This window comes from Epinephelus fuscoguttatus, linkage group LG14 (genome assembly GCF_011397635.1).
Source record: "Epinephelus fuscoguttatus linkage group LG14, E.fuscoguttatus.final_Chr_v1".
In the NCBI taxonomy this organism is placed as follows: Eukaryota; Metazoa; Chordata; class Actinopteri; order Perciformes; family Serranidae; genus Epinephelus; species Epinephelus fuscoguttatus.
In genome coordinates, this window is record NC_064765.1 from 9,977,804 (window position 1) to 9,994,166 (window position 16,363).

The 16,363-nt window shown below is 40.7% G+C and overlaps 2 protein-coding genes across 4 annotated transcripts in view; both read left to right on the forward strand.

The window, feature by feature from the left end:
• frmd6 (FERM domain containing 6) overlaps window positions 1-4,676 on the forward strand; it is a 35,422-nt gene extending 30,746 nt beyond the window's left edge. The window contains exon 14 of the mRNA XM_049595679.1: window positions 581-4,676. Within this exon, the coding sequence (XP_049451636.1) occupies window positions 581-877 (297 nt within the window). The 3' untranslated portion in view covers window positions 878-4,676. The remainder of the gene's footprint in view (window positions 1-580) is intronic.
• A 1,456-nt stretch (window positions 4,677-6,132) lies between these two features.
• The window catches only part of LOC125900601 (guanine nucleotide-binding protein G(I)/G(S)/G(O) subunit gamma-2), a 32,796-nt gene continuing 22,565 nt past the window's right edge, over window positions 6,133-16,363 (forward strand). Inside the window, exons 1-3 of one of the 3 annotated variants that reach the window (XM_049595704.1) lie at window positions 6,133-6,277; window positions 7,731-7,828; window positions 15,128-15,213. In XM_049595704.1, the coding sequence (XP_049451661.1) occupies window positions 6,179-6,277; window positions 7,731-7,828; window positions 15,128-15,213 (283 nt within the window). In that variant the 5' untranslated portion in view covers window positions 6,133-6,178. Of the gene's footprint in view, window positions 6,278-7,728; window positions 7,829-14,982; window positions 15,214-16,363 lie in introns of those variants that run through there. The other 2 variants (XM_049595706.1, XM_049595705.1) reach the window with 2 other exon arrangements.

Sequence of the window (16,363 nt, forward strand, 5' to 3'; positions counted from 1 at the left end):
TCAGCTTCACTATAACTCGCAGCATTCACAGACACTTGTCTTTATCTGGACACATTTTCCCCACAAATACAACATGCTAATGTTTTTAGCACAAGGCTATGGCATTTTACATTGTATAAATTAGCCTAGCAGCTAGCTGACTTTTCCTCTAGTCATGTGAAGCCAGGGACAACAGCAACATTTAACAAAGGTAAAGTTACAAAATTCAGCTCCATTACAACTCACAAGGTTCACTGACAAAATAACTGTCTTACACTAAACATGTTTTCCAAACAAATATAACATGCTAATTTTATTAGCACAAGCCTATGGCGTTTGACATTGTATAAATTAGCCGAGTGATGAGCCAAGATTTTCTCTGCACATATGAAGCCAGGATAAATCACACAAGACTTAAAATGCTATTTTTGTGGAGGCTACGTCTGCATCGACATAGAGCCTACGCCGTAGGTACAGTGTTGATTGAACGCAGAAGTATAAATTCCGACTTAAACGTTTCTGACAGCAGACTTTTTCGTCGTTCACACATTTGAACGCTTGCAGCTTATTTCATATCTCATTTGTTGTTTTCCTTCTGCAGACGTCTGCATGCAGGAAGCCTCAGTCTTCAACCGACCGACACAGCCAGTCTCTTGACGACGTCCGGCTCTACCAGAAGGACTGCCTACAGTGGGCGGAGCTCTGCCAGGACACCGCCCACAGCTACACATTCGGCTGCGCCCAGGAGCTGAGTGACGGCGGCGGAGGCGGCTATCAGGGCCTTGCCGACCAGCGCGCCGGCATGCTTGGCGAGCAGCACCCATTTCCCATCAAGAGAACCAACAAGTACTTCTCCCTGGACCTGACCAGCGACGAGGTTCCCGAGTTCGTTGTGTGACGGAGGCGGAAACAAGGAGGCCTCAGGGTGCCCTGTTCGCTCCGCCGTGTCAGATGTGGAGATGTTTCAGCCCTCAGGGAACGAGACGAGAGAGGAGTGTTGGACAGGCGGTTTCTAGGATGAGTAAACTGGCAACAAGTCGGCTGTCCCTTCACTTACCACTTCAGACACATAATGTAGTAAACAAACAAACATGGAGGATTCTGGCTCTAAAGGGAACTTAAAGAACGGACACCGAGTTCAAGAGAACCTGCATATTTAAAACGTAACCTGAGCTGCTCCCCTGTGTGAAAGGAAACAAAAGGGATCCTGTCATATTCTTTAATTAAAAAAACGTTTTTATTCAAATGTCTCCTCCAAACTGGTTTCAAGAACCACACGTGGTGTTTGCCTGCTTCATTAAGTCATAAACAGACTGTGTGTGTGTGCACGTTGGCTTACAGCAGACAGACTCATGCACAGACATGAAGAGCATATCAAAGATTTTCTCTGGAGGACACAAAGGACAAAACGAGCTACGAACCAAAGTCAAGAAATGGAAATAAACAACTTTTTCTCGCAGTGTGCAACCATGATGAATTTAAAGTCATGGTGGGAGGGACGATGATCGCATACGTCTTTGAGAGAAAGCAGCCTTGGTCTCTTCTTCTGCGCTGCTTCATTTGACCTCAGCAGGAAGTGCAGTGTGCCAACTCCCCCCTCTCAGACTGGACTCTTAATCATGTGAACACACACCTGACGTGCCTTCATCACACTATGCAGGTGTCAAACCCTCGCCTTGACAATCACACACCCTCACCTTAGTCATTTCTAAAGATCCAAGCCATCAGAATTCAAAGCTCCACATGATTTTTTTTAAACGTTCACACACTTCAAGCCAGTTTTTCAGCTTCTTAAATGTCAGAAAGACTCGATTTCAAACTGTGTGATGTCCTGTGAACTCCGACTGAGTTTCCCGGGGAGGAATGAGGTCGAGTAGGTTCCTACATGTCCCGACTTGCGTCGAGTTTGCGGCCACAAAAGCTTCCCTGTAATCTAGACTCAAAATGGAGCCCGGTTGGCTGATGGCCAAAACAAACCGTACATTTTGATGCACACATGTACGTCTTTCTTTCTGCTCAGTTGTTGTTCACTCTTTTGTTCTTCTGTTTCATTTCATCCATTGTTTTAAACTGGAATTTGTTACATTTTTTATTTTGCATCCTCTTGTTTTACCTGAATTCTCTTTACATGTTGTGTTTTTGTATGAACTCTCCAGACTCGTGTATGTCGAGCAGTTATTCTGATGTCATTCAGTATTACAAGCAAATGTATGTGACAGTATTAAGGACGTGTGATGTTAGTGGAACAAGAAAGACTGGTTTTTATCATTTTTAATCCCACAGTCAGATTCAAGAGAACTGAAGCCTGTTGTGGCTGACAAGATGTGTTACGAGCACTTATTTCTCATTAGTCACATCTCAGATTTCACAACACTACGACTGGTGTGAACGAGGGCAGGAAGGTGTTTTTACTCATCATTCATGCAGCTCAGATTCAAAGTGCCACAGTTACAGCTTTGATTTAAAACAGTGTCAAGCGTTTTTTAAAGAGGCAACCATATTTTTTGGTACTGGTTTATCATGACCACACAACTACATTTCGATTACTGAAAAACAGTAGTTGAAAAGACTGGATCATGCTGTTCATTAAAGGAATAGTTCAACATATTGGGAAATATGTTTATTTCTCTTTCATGCTGAGAGTTATAGGAGAAGCTCAATACCACACACATGTCTGTGCACTAAACATGACACTATGGCCAGAAGACAATTAGCTAAGCTTAGCATCATGTCTGAAAATGGGGCAAACAGCTAGCCTGGCTCTATGTGAAGACAACAGACGTCCTGTTTCCACCAAACACTTTCAGTATGTAACCTTTGGAACCAAAAGCAACCCTTCAGACATGGTACCTAGACCCTAGCGTTTCCAAACATTACCCTTAAATGTGGACGGGGTTGTTGTCACTCACTGCTCCGTCCAGCACTCACTGTATTTCCTCCTTTATCAGTGTGCACCTTGTTTATCGTCCACAGAACGAGGCTGCACGCCGACATTCTCTGAACAAAATAGAACAGGCTGCAGTGAGAGTCTTTCTCCATGGGATATTAAGAAATAGCAGGTTTGTGCATTTAGTCCTTCTCAGACAAGCTCAGGGGTTTAGTGTTGGCAGAGCCCACAGGAACAACACTCCACAACGCTGCTTTTTTCTAAGAGTGAGGATTAGAATATATGCAGCTCACATAATCCAGATGAAATTAATATATATAAACTCTTTAAGATCCACTCATTCACGTCGTCAACTCCTGCATTGAGTAACATTACAAGTAAACGTTCCACCTTAAAAGTCGCCGGCAGTTGGCCCAATGAATTAAGTTATTTGTTTCTCAGACTCCAGCAGCTGTGAGAGGCGGCAAAACGTCCTTTCATTTTATAGTTGCAGTTTACTAATAAAACTCTCCACAGTATGAACAGTGGTTACATGAGCCTCAAAACCAGCCACAACTCAGCCCTGAGCAGAGTGACCGTCCTCTACTGACCAATCAGACTGCAGTGTTCACAGCTCCACCTTTTAGTACCAGATCTGTGTGCTAGGTACCCCAACAGAGGGGGGACCAAACATGGGGACAGTACAGAACGGTTATATTGGTACTATCGGAGAAAAAGCGTGCCGAACTGAACCATAAAGGGGCTAAAGTTCTCCTACCAGCACCTTTTAAGTCTCTATTTAGCACCTGATATCGTTGTTTAATCTGTGTGAATACTTGAGCTTTAGAGGAGTTAGTGGACAGACTTTGTGACAGTTTGACAAAGCCACACTTGCTGTTTCTAGTCTTAATGCGAAGCTAAGCTAACTAGCTGCTGTTTAGCTTCTCATCCAACTCTTTGCAAGAAAGTTAAACAGTGCCTAAATGTCAAACTTTTCCTTTAAGTGTTAACTGTGTTACGTCATCTGCAGAAGGGATGTTATCATATTTAAATTCTTACGTTTTTTTGCCGTTGGCTGACGTCTTGAGCTGGGTCGAGACTCGTGTAACAAGATGCCTGCTGACAACAACAAACAAATAGCATAATTGTACAAACTCCAGCTACTTTTATTTACTCTGTGACTTTGTAGATAAGCTGTATGATGTGTGACTCACACGACACTTAGTGGCACTCATTTTAGATCTCTGTTGCTGTTTCGACCCCAGTTCAGCCTTAAGTCACCCCACATCTCTTCAGTTGTCACAGACTGGCAATATGGAGCATCTGAACAAGGTTTTAAGAAACACATTTATGTAACACATAACAAGTACATGAATTTGATACCGCTATGTAATTAAAAACAACTTCTATATTTCCTACAGTTTTATTTCTTTCACTGTTTTAAACGTATAATTATTTCTACTCATTAATGGAAAGTGTCTAAAGTCATATTTTGATGGACGATGATGTTTCTTATATTAAAACAGTATGTGTTGAGGTACATAGCCATACAGTCATAACCCATGTCCTTAAAGTCTTCATAATTTGTTCTAACTTCATTTTCTGACTTCAATATATGGTCATACTTACACTGAGTAAGAGTCTGTATGTCTGTGTCCATAATCCTTTCTGTGAAAGGATCTCCCTTCAGGAAAAAATGAAAGATTTTTTTTTTTTTTTGTCACCCTGTAGTTTAAAAAAAAAAAAAATGTTATTATGAAGTCTGGTCCGTGCCTTCTTGGTACTAATGCCCTCAATATCCAATAAAAAGGTACATTTATTGCCAAAGTTCTGCTGTTGTGCGGTGATTTCAAAGTTGTGTTTAGTTTGCAAAATGCAGAATAATAGAATATGTGGAGAAAATAACAAACACTGATTTTCTATTTAGCTCATTTAAAGCCTTTAATCTACACAGGAAGTAGTTTTGTCTCCAATAACAAACTGCTATTAAAATATAGTGGTTATCAGATAAAAATATTTTATGTTGGTCCCTGTGGAGGTCTGTGTCAAGTCCCCAAAATGTTTTATTAATATGTGCTGCCCTCTGGTGTTACTATGAGTTCATGTAGGTATCAGTTTGGCCTGAAGGTGGCGGTGTTGTTTCACATATGAGACAACAGCAGTGCCTTGTGGTCCTCCTGTCACCCAGACTCTGCCACCTATCCACTTTAGATTGGATGCATCAACTCAAGCACACAAATAACTTTTATTACATAAGAAAATTAAAATAAAATGAAATGAAATTAAATTATATTAAATAGAAACTTTTGTTTTGTGTTTTTGAACTTAACTAAGTAGCTGGCTACCTCGACACTGGATAATAAAGTAAGTTAATTGTGGGAGCTTTCATTTAAACATGTAGTGACTGTATTTTGTTTTGTTCTATAAAAATTACAACAGCACATATTTGACTGATACTACAATTTAAAACTGGTAAAACAGAAGTTTCCTTGCTGGCCTTGTCCCTCAGGTGAAGTAAAGCCTTGGTATAGCGTACCTCATAAATCTCTGTGACACTACTGGCCTGGCATTGACTCTCGAGTGTTTGATGGACCTTTTTCACAGCAGACAAGAAAAGCAAAGTTGAAATTGATAATAATAACGATGGCTTGGTTTCCCAGTAAGCTTAACAATGAGCCACCCTGGGGTAAGATTTTCCTTGTAGTTCATGTCTTTCTTAACATAAAATCAGTCACAAAACCACGTCTTTCCCCTTAGGTTTCCTTAAAATGTTCACTTAAGTATTTAAGGTTTTCTCCTTATTTTGGGCTTATACCTAAAGAATCCCTTACAGCTAGTTAAACCTTTGCACAAAAGACTTTTAACATCCCAAGCTTGAGACCAAGCTAATAAATGGTTATCATGGACACTGTAGTATTTTACCACTGTAAAATCTCTTTCAGTGCTGTAAAAGCCTTAACATATTTACTTAGCAAAGGAAACCTAAGGGATTCTGTGCAACACCCTTAAGTAAGTCCCTCAGTGTAAGTCTTCAGTGTCATACTTAAGGAGAAATCTTAAGGTGTTTTGTGCAACTGGCTCAAAGGCCTCCTCTGAATGGAATGCAGCTGTAATTAATGTTATTAAATACACATGTGCTTTCATGACACAACAAAATGTCTGTTTGCTGTTAGCTGCTCCAGCAGAGGGACTGTATCACACTCAGGCCCAGTGTGTCTCTAACTGAGAGGGAGGTTATTAATTCTGGTTTTATTTAATCCAGTTATATTTTTCTCTGAACAAGAAACTCAACAGTGACCAAAAAATATCCATAATACTGAACTGCCATAAACAATGGCAGGAGTAGGGAAGCAATTGCACCTGCTGCTAATTATTAAGCTAACATCTATTCAGTTTACAGATGTTCAGCCTTTTATGTTCGGAAGAAAACAGGTAAGCAAACATTGTGTTAAGATTGACTTTTTGACAACCATTTACCATAACAAAAAGTATGAACTATAAAAGTATACCTGTGAGTGAGAAATGTGCGACAGCCACAAAAATGGCGACGAACCCAAACCGCTAACACAGGAAGTCAATGACGCAGCTAAAATAAGAGCTAGCTAAGTTATGTCAAGCTAGCCGTTGCTATGTCAACGGTTAGCTTGGCTATATCAACGGCTAGCTTGACATAACGTTAGCTAGCTCTTATTTTAGCTAAAGCAAAATGTAGTTATTATTTTTTTTCTATAGCGGCTATCTGTGGTTCAATAATATCCATTTTGATAAACAGGTATGTTGGCGTGTTGCTCGACATCACTAAATGAGACTAGCAAAGTACAATCATGATAGATGGGAAAAAACACCACAGCTAGTTAGCGCTAAACTGCTAAAGCTAACTAGCTTAATGTTAGCAGAGCAACATCATTTATTGTAGTAAAGTTACCTTGAAACTAAATCAATAACAAATGAATCTACAATCAATATATTTAAATATATTGAATTGTAGATTCATTTGTATTGATTTCTGTATGAATATTAATAAAACAGGAGGCCGAGAGAGACAAGTGTGTATAAACCATAAATAATCCAAATGAAATGTATTTTCTCAAAAGAAAAAAATTGTAACCAAATTTTATTCAGCAATTTGCACATGTGTTAATACAGTAGCACAGTTTCAAGTTTTTCTTTTTAAACAGAAATATTATCTCTTTTACCCTCCACCCCCCCACTGGTAATGATAATGATAAATGAATGAAAGTAAAAAATAATTGAATAGCATACATAAAGTAGGTGTGCAAGTAGTTTAAAATAAACAGATACAGAAATAAATTGTTTAAAAAACTTAAGATAAAAAATAAAAGTCAGCTGGTAATACTGAACATCAACATGTCAGCCTAACCTTGTCTGCATTCTACAAGATCACAGTCCAAAATGTATGTATGGTAACGTTACCCACACTGTTACATCTCCTCACTTAATTGTGTCTGCACAATAAATATATGCATGTCGCTGTGTGTGCATATAGGCCTACTATATACCCCAAAACAATAAACACTTATCTTTCTCTGGTCATACTTCCCATACTCTGGTCTAATGGCATAGATTGCATTGGTTCGAAGTGGGAGATGAGAGGCTGCTAGCATTTGTAAAACTTCTCAGCTGAGCCACGGACAGAAAATTTTATCTTTTCCAGTTTCTTACATGAATTCAAAAAAACACAGCCAGAACGTATTTAACAGGGTGAAAAGAGGAGGATTCAACAGTATTATGGTATTCAGTAGGTATTACGTCTATCTGCTAAAAAGTATATCTTCAACAAAAAAAAAACAACCATTGTATCTGTTAGACAGTTTGCTGGCCAGCCTTAAAATCCGCTCTGAAAAGAAAAAAACCCTTTCCGTAGGTTCTGCTCTCTGCCTTTGAACTGCTCCATGCACTGCTGAGTAACTCCATCTGCCGGGAAGGGCCACAGGATGCGACTGAAAGCTTCCTTAACTCCAAGTAAGTAGACCTTGTGTTAAGACTTTATTGTTTTCACTGCACTTTACACACACACTAACTTCTGGCTAGTGATGGGCAAAATATTCAGACCATTTACTGGATGGGAATCACCAGAGCCCCCACAATCAATATTAACACATATTTAAGTCACAGCATAATACTGTTGCAATTTTAAATGTGTTGCAATATGCTGAGTATTGCCATAAAATATATTGCGATAAATGGTGATTTATTACTTTTTTTGAACTTTGAATTATGTCCTCATAGGTAATCTTTGTGTTTTATTTTTTCAGTTTTATCTAATAAGATAAAGGTTTGGATCTGTCCATCTCACTTCAGTCATTTTTGTTGTGGAAAACTGTATCTAGTGGACTGAAACGGCAATTCATTTTATTATTCTAGTAGGCTACCAAAAGTTTAATTTGTATTTGTAATATTAATATTAATATAAAAAAACTATACTTGGCTTCTGTTTAACAATACATTATTGCCATACAAATATAAAACGATATAATGCTGAATTAATTTTTCCCCCACCCCCAGCATTTACTCAAGTACAAGTAGAAACACTATAGTCCAAATGTACTCCAGTAAAAAGAAAAGTCCTGCCTTTAAAATGTAAGAAGTACAAAAAAGTACATAAAGTACAAAAAAAATATTAGCAAAACATACTAGGGAAAGTTCAGAGCACCACAACCATAGGTGCCTTAATATTACTGCAGGTCAGGGGTAGGAAACCTGTGGCTCTGACCCTCTCCAATGGCCCTCTATGGCTGTGACAAAAAATATCACATGAATTTAAAAAAGAAAAAAAAAGAAAAAAAAATTGGCCTAAAGAAATTCCTACATTCTCAAACTGTAAAAATGTGTAGCCTATGCACTAAATTAAAAAAAAAAAAGTTTTAACGTTTCATCAACTGAAATGTTTATCATACGTCTACGGCCTGGTGTCCTTTCCTCTAAGTTTTGCCAAACCTCAATGGCGTTGGCTTGTCTTGAGCCTCCCTAGCTAGGCTAGCAATGGATTACTAAATCCATATAAGTCTCAGAGGAAAATACAGAATTTAATTGTGCGTGGACAGATTTGATTGCTTTCATCGCCAATGCTGAAATGTTAAAGTACCAACTAATCCTAAATAGCCCACTGCAGAGGAGCTATCTTGTGGTAAAACATATTTTAAAATGCCCATTTAGACCTATGTTTAATGTTGATAGATGAATTTAGACTTAATACGCAGTGTTACCATAAGGCTTAAATATGTTTTGCAGGTCCAGGCAGATTTTAAAACATTTTTTGGTCAAAAATGGCTCTTTTGATAGATAGGTTGCTGACCCCTGCTTTAGGTCCTTGGGCTATGGATGTTTTCAAGGCCCTTCCCTCCCTTCACAATATGCCACAGAAACAACCCCCGTCAATACAGTGACAGATTATACAGGGAGCGCCTTCTTAATCAATAAACAGAATATGACACTCATCGTGCAAAAATATATTCCAGGGTACATGCAAAGTTTGACAGTATTAAGAATAAAAAGGATATGCAATGTAACACAAAATGTGTGTTACTGTAACACATGTAGACAGATGTGAAGACGTCAATGTAACGTGTCGAAAACATGGATGCATTCCTTATTCAGCTCCACCTCCTTCCTCCGACACAGATAACGTGTCTCCCTCTCCCTCCCTCTCCCCTCCGAGCTCCACAGCTGTACAGGAAATCAGTCATCCACCATCCACTGCTGTCGCCATGGCAACACAGAGGGGGGAAATCCATTCTCTTTCTCCGTCACCTCCCCCCTTTCTCCCCTCTCCTCTCCTTTCTTTTGTCTTGTTGAATTAGGTGTTCGGGCCATGTTCATGCATTGTTGTTTTTAGATTTAAAATAAGTGTACTCAAGTTAATGACGACGCAAACAGTGATTTGACTCTTACAGTCTTCTTTCTAGGTGTTCCTGTCATTTACATCATTTCTGATACCTCCATACATCTTATCTCCTCATCTATGAGCATGTGTGTGTATGGGCGATCATTTGAGCTGATTGTTTGAGAGTATTAGGTGACACTGTGTCTCCAGCAGCAGTGGTGACCTCTCCGTAAATCCCACGGGGCACTGGGGCGGCTCTGCTCGGCTCGGGCCAGCAGCTGCCTGGAGGAGCCAGATGGTCACAAATCAGAAATGAAATCCAGGCCCCTCCCCCGCGCCAGTCGTGATAACCCCACCCCTTGTGCACACAAACACACACATACACACTGCTCGTACAGGATCATTCGAGCATCCTTCATCCAGCTCTTCCTCACCCAAAATCACCACTGTTGTCTGAAAACCCTTTTAAATGTGCTCAGATTTTAACCTGGACTGAAAGAGAATTTTACACTACATTGCCTCATAAAAAAAACAAAACTTGGTAAATCTGAATCCAGCACATTTCTTCCTAGTTCCTGAAAAGCTGAAATGTATATCAGCTCCACCCTTACATACAAAACACCACCATCTATCTATTTATCACACCAGAAAAGGTAACTCTAGTCTTCAACCCACCACATCTGCCTGTGTCCTCTTAGAGGTGGATTAACAGCACTTAATAAACCAGCCTATTAACCAAAACAGCTGCACTGACACCACAAGGTTCAGAGATGATCCCCAGAGCCGATAATAAAACATAGTAATCAGATTACAAATAAACAGATCTCTGGATTTATCTCTTCTCCAGTGATGGAGGGAGGGAGGACGGGAGAGGTTTCACTGATACTGTCTCTGCTGATGCTCAATAAGGCCACAACATACTGTAGCTCCCAACCACGGATACATGACCTCAGGGTACCTCTGCAGCTGTCAGGGGGTAGGTAAAAAGCTGTGTGTGGGTACACTAACAGCTAAAATCGGCTACTGAGCGAACAGTTGAAATAACTAACTTTAATTAATGATCAGACTGTTGGAATAGTGGCTAAAAGTAATGAGTCACAGTCGAAATTTTAACAGTTACAATACCTACAGATAGGCTTATGGATAAACAGTGAACACAGTTTTCTAAAGTAGGATAATGGATTAATGGTTGAAACAGTTTAAAGCAGGTTAATGGAAAAAGAGTTGAAATAACTAATTGTAGACTAATGTATAAACAGTTGAAATAGTTAGCTTAAGGTAGGCTAATGAAAATCAGTGGAAATAGGTAATCCTAGGCTAATGGATAAATGGTAAAAAAAAAAAAAAAAAAAAAAGCTAATCATAGCTTAATGGATAAATGGTTAAAATAGTTAGCTTAAAGCAGGCTAATGGATAAATGCTTGAAACAGCGAATCGTAGCCTAATGGGTAAATCATTAAAATAGCTCATTGTAGGCTAACGGATAAATAGTTGAAATAGTTAGCTTCAAGTAGGCTACTGGATAAACAGTTGGAAGAGCTGTCTAAACTAATGGGTTAAAGATTGAAATTGTTAGCTTAAACTAGGATAATGGATACACTGTTGAAATAACTGACAGTAGGCTAAGCAACAAATTGCTGAAATAGCAAATTGTAGGCTAATGGATAAATGAACCAAATAGTTAGCTTAAAGTAGGCGAATGGGTAAACAGTTGAAATAGCTAATCATAAGCTAATAAAAGATTGAAATAGTTAGCTTAAAATACGCTACTGGATAAACAGTTGAAAGAGCTTACAGGAGGCTAATGGACAAATGGTTGAAATAGCAAATCATAGGCTAATGCATAAATGAACCAAATAATTAGCTTACAGTAGGCAAATGGGTAAACAGTTGAAATAGCTAATCATAGGCTATTAAAAGGTTGAAATAATTAGCTTAAAATAGGCTAATGGATAAACAGTTTAAATAGGTAACCGTGGGCTAATAGATAAAGGGTTGAAATAGTTAGCTTACAGTAGGCTAATGGATAAAGGGATGAAACGTCCAGCCTCTGCCACTCCAAGAGGTAACGTTAAAAAGTGTTAGGTGTTAAATAACATCCTGTTTATAATCTGTTCATAAGAACATTATTGGAAAATGACAGATGGTGTTGATGAAAGGAACTTGAGCTCATCTGACAGGCCTGCGGGGGGGGGGACGTCAGGCTAAAAAGGTTGGAAACCATTGGCTGAGGGGACCCAGGAAGGGCTATCACAGATCACTGTGTTATCCTGGTGACAGAGGCTTCCTGTGTTCGCCTCCACAGGAACCATGACTCACTAATTCTCCATCTTCCTCCTCCTCCTCCTCCTCCTCCTCCTCCTCCTCTCTCCATCTCTCCTTGGATGTGTACTGTAACTGTAAGTTTCACGGAGAATAACATCTGCATGAATGGAGCCAAGGAAAATGTGATTCACAGAAAACGTGACACTGGGTTCAGACAGTAGGGCGAAGATGAGTAACAGTAGCTGAGTTTACCTGCAGGCAAAGCACACACATGCAGAGAAGCAGACGTACTGTGCTCTCTTACAGACACGCTTATGTTTACTCATTTTAGCACATGCAGTCAGACATATACAAGACAAACTAGGAAGCTCTTAGATAATGTGCAATCCTCTGAATTTTTATAAAATCCAAAAAATACACATAATGGTATACAATCGTGCTGACTGGCCAATGTCTGATATTTTTTGGAGAAATCCTGTCTAGGACTGCTAGAGCTTTGTAAATTTATAAGTGAGCCACAGTTATAACCTCTTTTAAATTTAACTTTAATGTGACTTTTGCAGGATTTCTTGGTGTAGATGTGTGAATCCGTCATCTGAATTTGGTTGCAATTGCACAATGTGTTCAAGAACTATGGTAACCATAGGCTATCAGAAACTGTATGGCATATAAGAGAATTTTAACGTTTTTCAGGTATATAGAAAAATTTTATGTACCAAATTTGGTGATGCTTGGATGAAATTTGGAGGAAGTCTGACACCTTGTTTCCTCTTACATATGTGTACGGAGACGAGGCAACTGGAAATCCATTCATTCCTATGGGAATCTCCATGATATCAAGATGTGTCTGCGAAACTCCTCCCCTCTGAAATATTTTGGTCTGGATTTGCCGCGAGTACATTTAAAACTGTTTGCTGGCTGCTAACTAGCTAACAGCTATTCCTTTCAATTCAGTTGCCTATGTTGATTGTCGAGTGAGTTTGTATGATTAAATTATCTTGTTTATCTAGCTTTAACACATTGTGAATCTCAGTAATGCTATTCTGTTAAAATATGGTGATACATTACATACAGTCAGATCCTCATTATGGTTCATTCAGCCCTTCAGGCATCTTTTAAATTAAATATTTCACAAATCATTTCACATACCGAGCAGGTCCTGTTTTTGTCCTGGTAATGTTCCAAGCATATATTCCAAACTACTAGATGGCAAAAAGCGGACAAAATTAGCACCTCCTTCATGGTTACAGGTAGTTTCTATCCATCCAATAAAGAAATGCACTTCTTTGCATCGGACACTAGAGGCATCATCCATATATTTACCAATCTACGGACACCAGTCACATACGTAAGTGGAAACAAGGCATAACACTATACTACTTTGAACCTGTACTTAGCTGTGGATTGAGCTAATGCTAACTTTTGCATGTTAGCATGCTAGCAATTGCTAGAGCTAAAGATGATGAGAGTCTGCCCACCCTGCATCCACACAGTGACTCGGCTAAGTGTTAGCATTGTGGGTAGCATTATAGTATCAGTGTAAGTTTGTTGGGACCCTTTAACTGCTTGTTGTCAGATGTTTGCTGCTGCTGTTGTGTTAGCTCATACGAACTGGGCACATGCTAAACCTAACTGCCTACCTCTAATACAGGTGTCCACCTGCGCCTCTGGGTTGTTAGCTTGTTGAGGGGTGCTCACGTCCTAGGAGCGACATCATGGCATTGCCTTTGCGGCCTCTGACAACTCCAGCAAGCAGCAGACCCGCTGTCTCATCATCTACCCTGTAGCGCCACTTGATTCAATATATATTTTTAAGCTGGGCAGCATGGTAGTGGTTAGAATTGTCGCCTCATAGCAAGAGAGTTCCTGGTTCGCACCCAGGGTGGGGGAGCCCTCCTGTGTGGTGTTTGCATCCACTCCAGGTGCATCCAGCTTCCTTCCACTGTCCACAGACATGCAGGTTAGGTTAATTGGTGACTCTAAATTGTCCGTAGGTGTGAATGTGAGTGTGAGTGGTTGTCTGTCTCTATGTGTCAGCCCTGTGATAGTCTGATGACCTGTCCAGGCTGTACCCTGCCTCTCACCCAATGTCAGCTGTGATAGGCTCCAGCCACTCCACAACCCCCAACAGGATAAGCGGTTACGGAAATTGAATGAACTGATGGTGTTAATCAGTCAAAATTCTTACTGTCAGTTAACGGTTAAACGGTTAATTATAACATTCCTAAACAAAACCCGTTGCAGGCCATCCTGAGGGGAACATGAATGTCTGTACCAAATATCCTGACAATTCATCCAATAGTATTTGAGACATTTCACTTAAAAACACATAAACAGACACATACAAACATGTGGGATCATAAAGACATAACCTCTTTAGTTAAGGTAATAACACCCCTTCTCATATACACACCAGCTGCATGCACACGCTCACACACTTGATCTTGTCGCCCTAATTGATTGTATCCTGTACATGCAGAACATCCAGTATGTAAGCACTCAGACGAGACAGAGCAACGGTGATTGTTTATGCGTGTGTATTCAGTTGCTGGGACAGTCCTTCTTTTTTTGTCTTAATCTTTGATGGTTTCACTGTAATATACAAGTGGGTTACAGAGTGAAAGCCTCAAATCTGGCAGGGCGCATGTCGTGTGAGCAATGCAGGATGTTGTTGTTGCCGTTGTTGTTGAGAGTTGAATGAATTTCTTCGCATGCAATGCCTGGAGTCTTATTGTAAGTTTCATTTGACAGCCAAAAATCTTAAATGTGCGTTGAGAGGAGGGGTAATGAGTAGCTGGAACGTGTGCAGGGATCAGTATGAATGTTTATCAAGATTGAAATCCAGCTAGTCCAGACTGTCAGCTGTCCTGGTATGTGTTTGTTTACGGTAGGTGTTTAGAGAGATAGTCAAGGCTTTTCCTGTGGACCTTTGGGAGACGGAGGGAGTGTGTCCTGATAGCAGAAAAGAGAAGGAGGGAGGAGGAGGAGGGTAGTTTTCTTGCAGCCTGAGCGTTTGGCTGAAGGGTGGAGACTCGGAGCAGCAGTGAGGAGGGAGGCAGGGAGGATCTCAGCTGGAGCAGGGAGAGAGAGAAGCATACAGAGAGAGGAGTGTGTGTGGATGTACTCGCCTGCCTCGCTGACTGACTGACTGTGTGTGTGTTTGTGTGTGACAGAACGAGGGGAGGACGCGTGGATACTACTCCACAGGACTGGATGTGTTTAGCGTCACGGAACGAGACCACACGTACAACAAATACAGGTAGGGTTTTTGCATTTTGTGTGCGTAAAATTTCTCTGTTTTGATGCTATCTGGGTTAATCGCATCCAAAACAGGGTGTGTTCCAGGGGAGGAGGGGGGCTTTTCATATCCACGCTGTCATTTTGTCAGCGCTCGAGGGGCGAGATTGATGCCTCTGGCTGGTTTACATCATGGAATCCCCTCCTCCCTGTATAATCGCTAAAAACCTCCTTGCTGTCAGGTGAGCTGCTGCTTTTATTTCCCCCATCTTGCACCTCCCTTCATACATGCATATATGCGAGGGGGAATAAGAGAATGGACTCCCTTCTCTTCTTCCTCCCTCCTTTTTCTTCCCTCAGGATTGGGCAGATCTTATAATGTGGAGCCAGAGGAATTAAGGGCATCTGTTTCAGGGGGATATTTGCACGAGCAGAGGAGATGAAAAAGGGGAGACAAAGGCAGCAGAAAGCCACAGAGGAATCCCACAAGCCTCCTGTGAGGTTTTCTGTCCATTCTCAACTCTCTCGCCCACCATACGATGAGGAGAAAGCAGTCGACCACACACAAGCTCCATGTAGTGGTTGTATCAGGCAGATGGCCGGGAGAGGAGGGGGTGGAGGAGGAAGGGGAGGGGGTGGAGGAGGACGAGGAGTGGGGGTTTGGTGTTTTTATGTTGCTCATAGACAGATACAGTCACTGGCAGTGGCGTGCACGTACAGGAAAAACAAGAAAATGAACACAGCCGTGCTATTTTCCCCACGCTTAGCTCATCACACGAAGGCATCGTCATGTACAACTCGCATCAAATCATCCAATCATGTGTGTTGCGTATCCAGGCCTGTTACAAACGCACACAGAGAGTCAGAATTACGTAAGAGCTCAACGTCCGGCCGTCTCATACTGTATCTCGAGGGCAAGCTGCTCCAAGGCCACAGATTGTTTCACACACATTGATGTTGAGACTAAGAGAGCGGCTCACAAAGTATCCAGTGATAAACAAGAAACATCAAAAACCTTGAGAGTTTAACCGGAGCATGATGTTGAATGTTACAGTCACAGAGCAGAAAGGGAGGAATGATGAGCAGCCGTCCACGCCTTATTGACCACTGTGACCTCTCCACTCCCATCACTGATTTCTTCCTAAGAAATCCATCCCAGCCTGGGCTGAGTG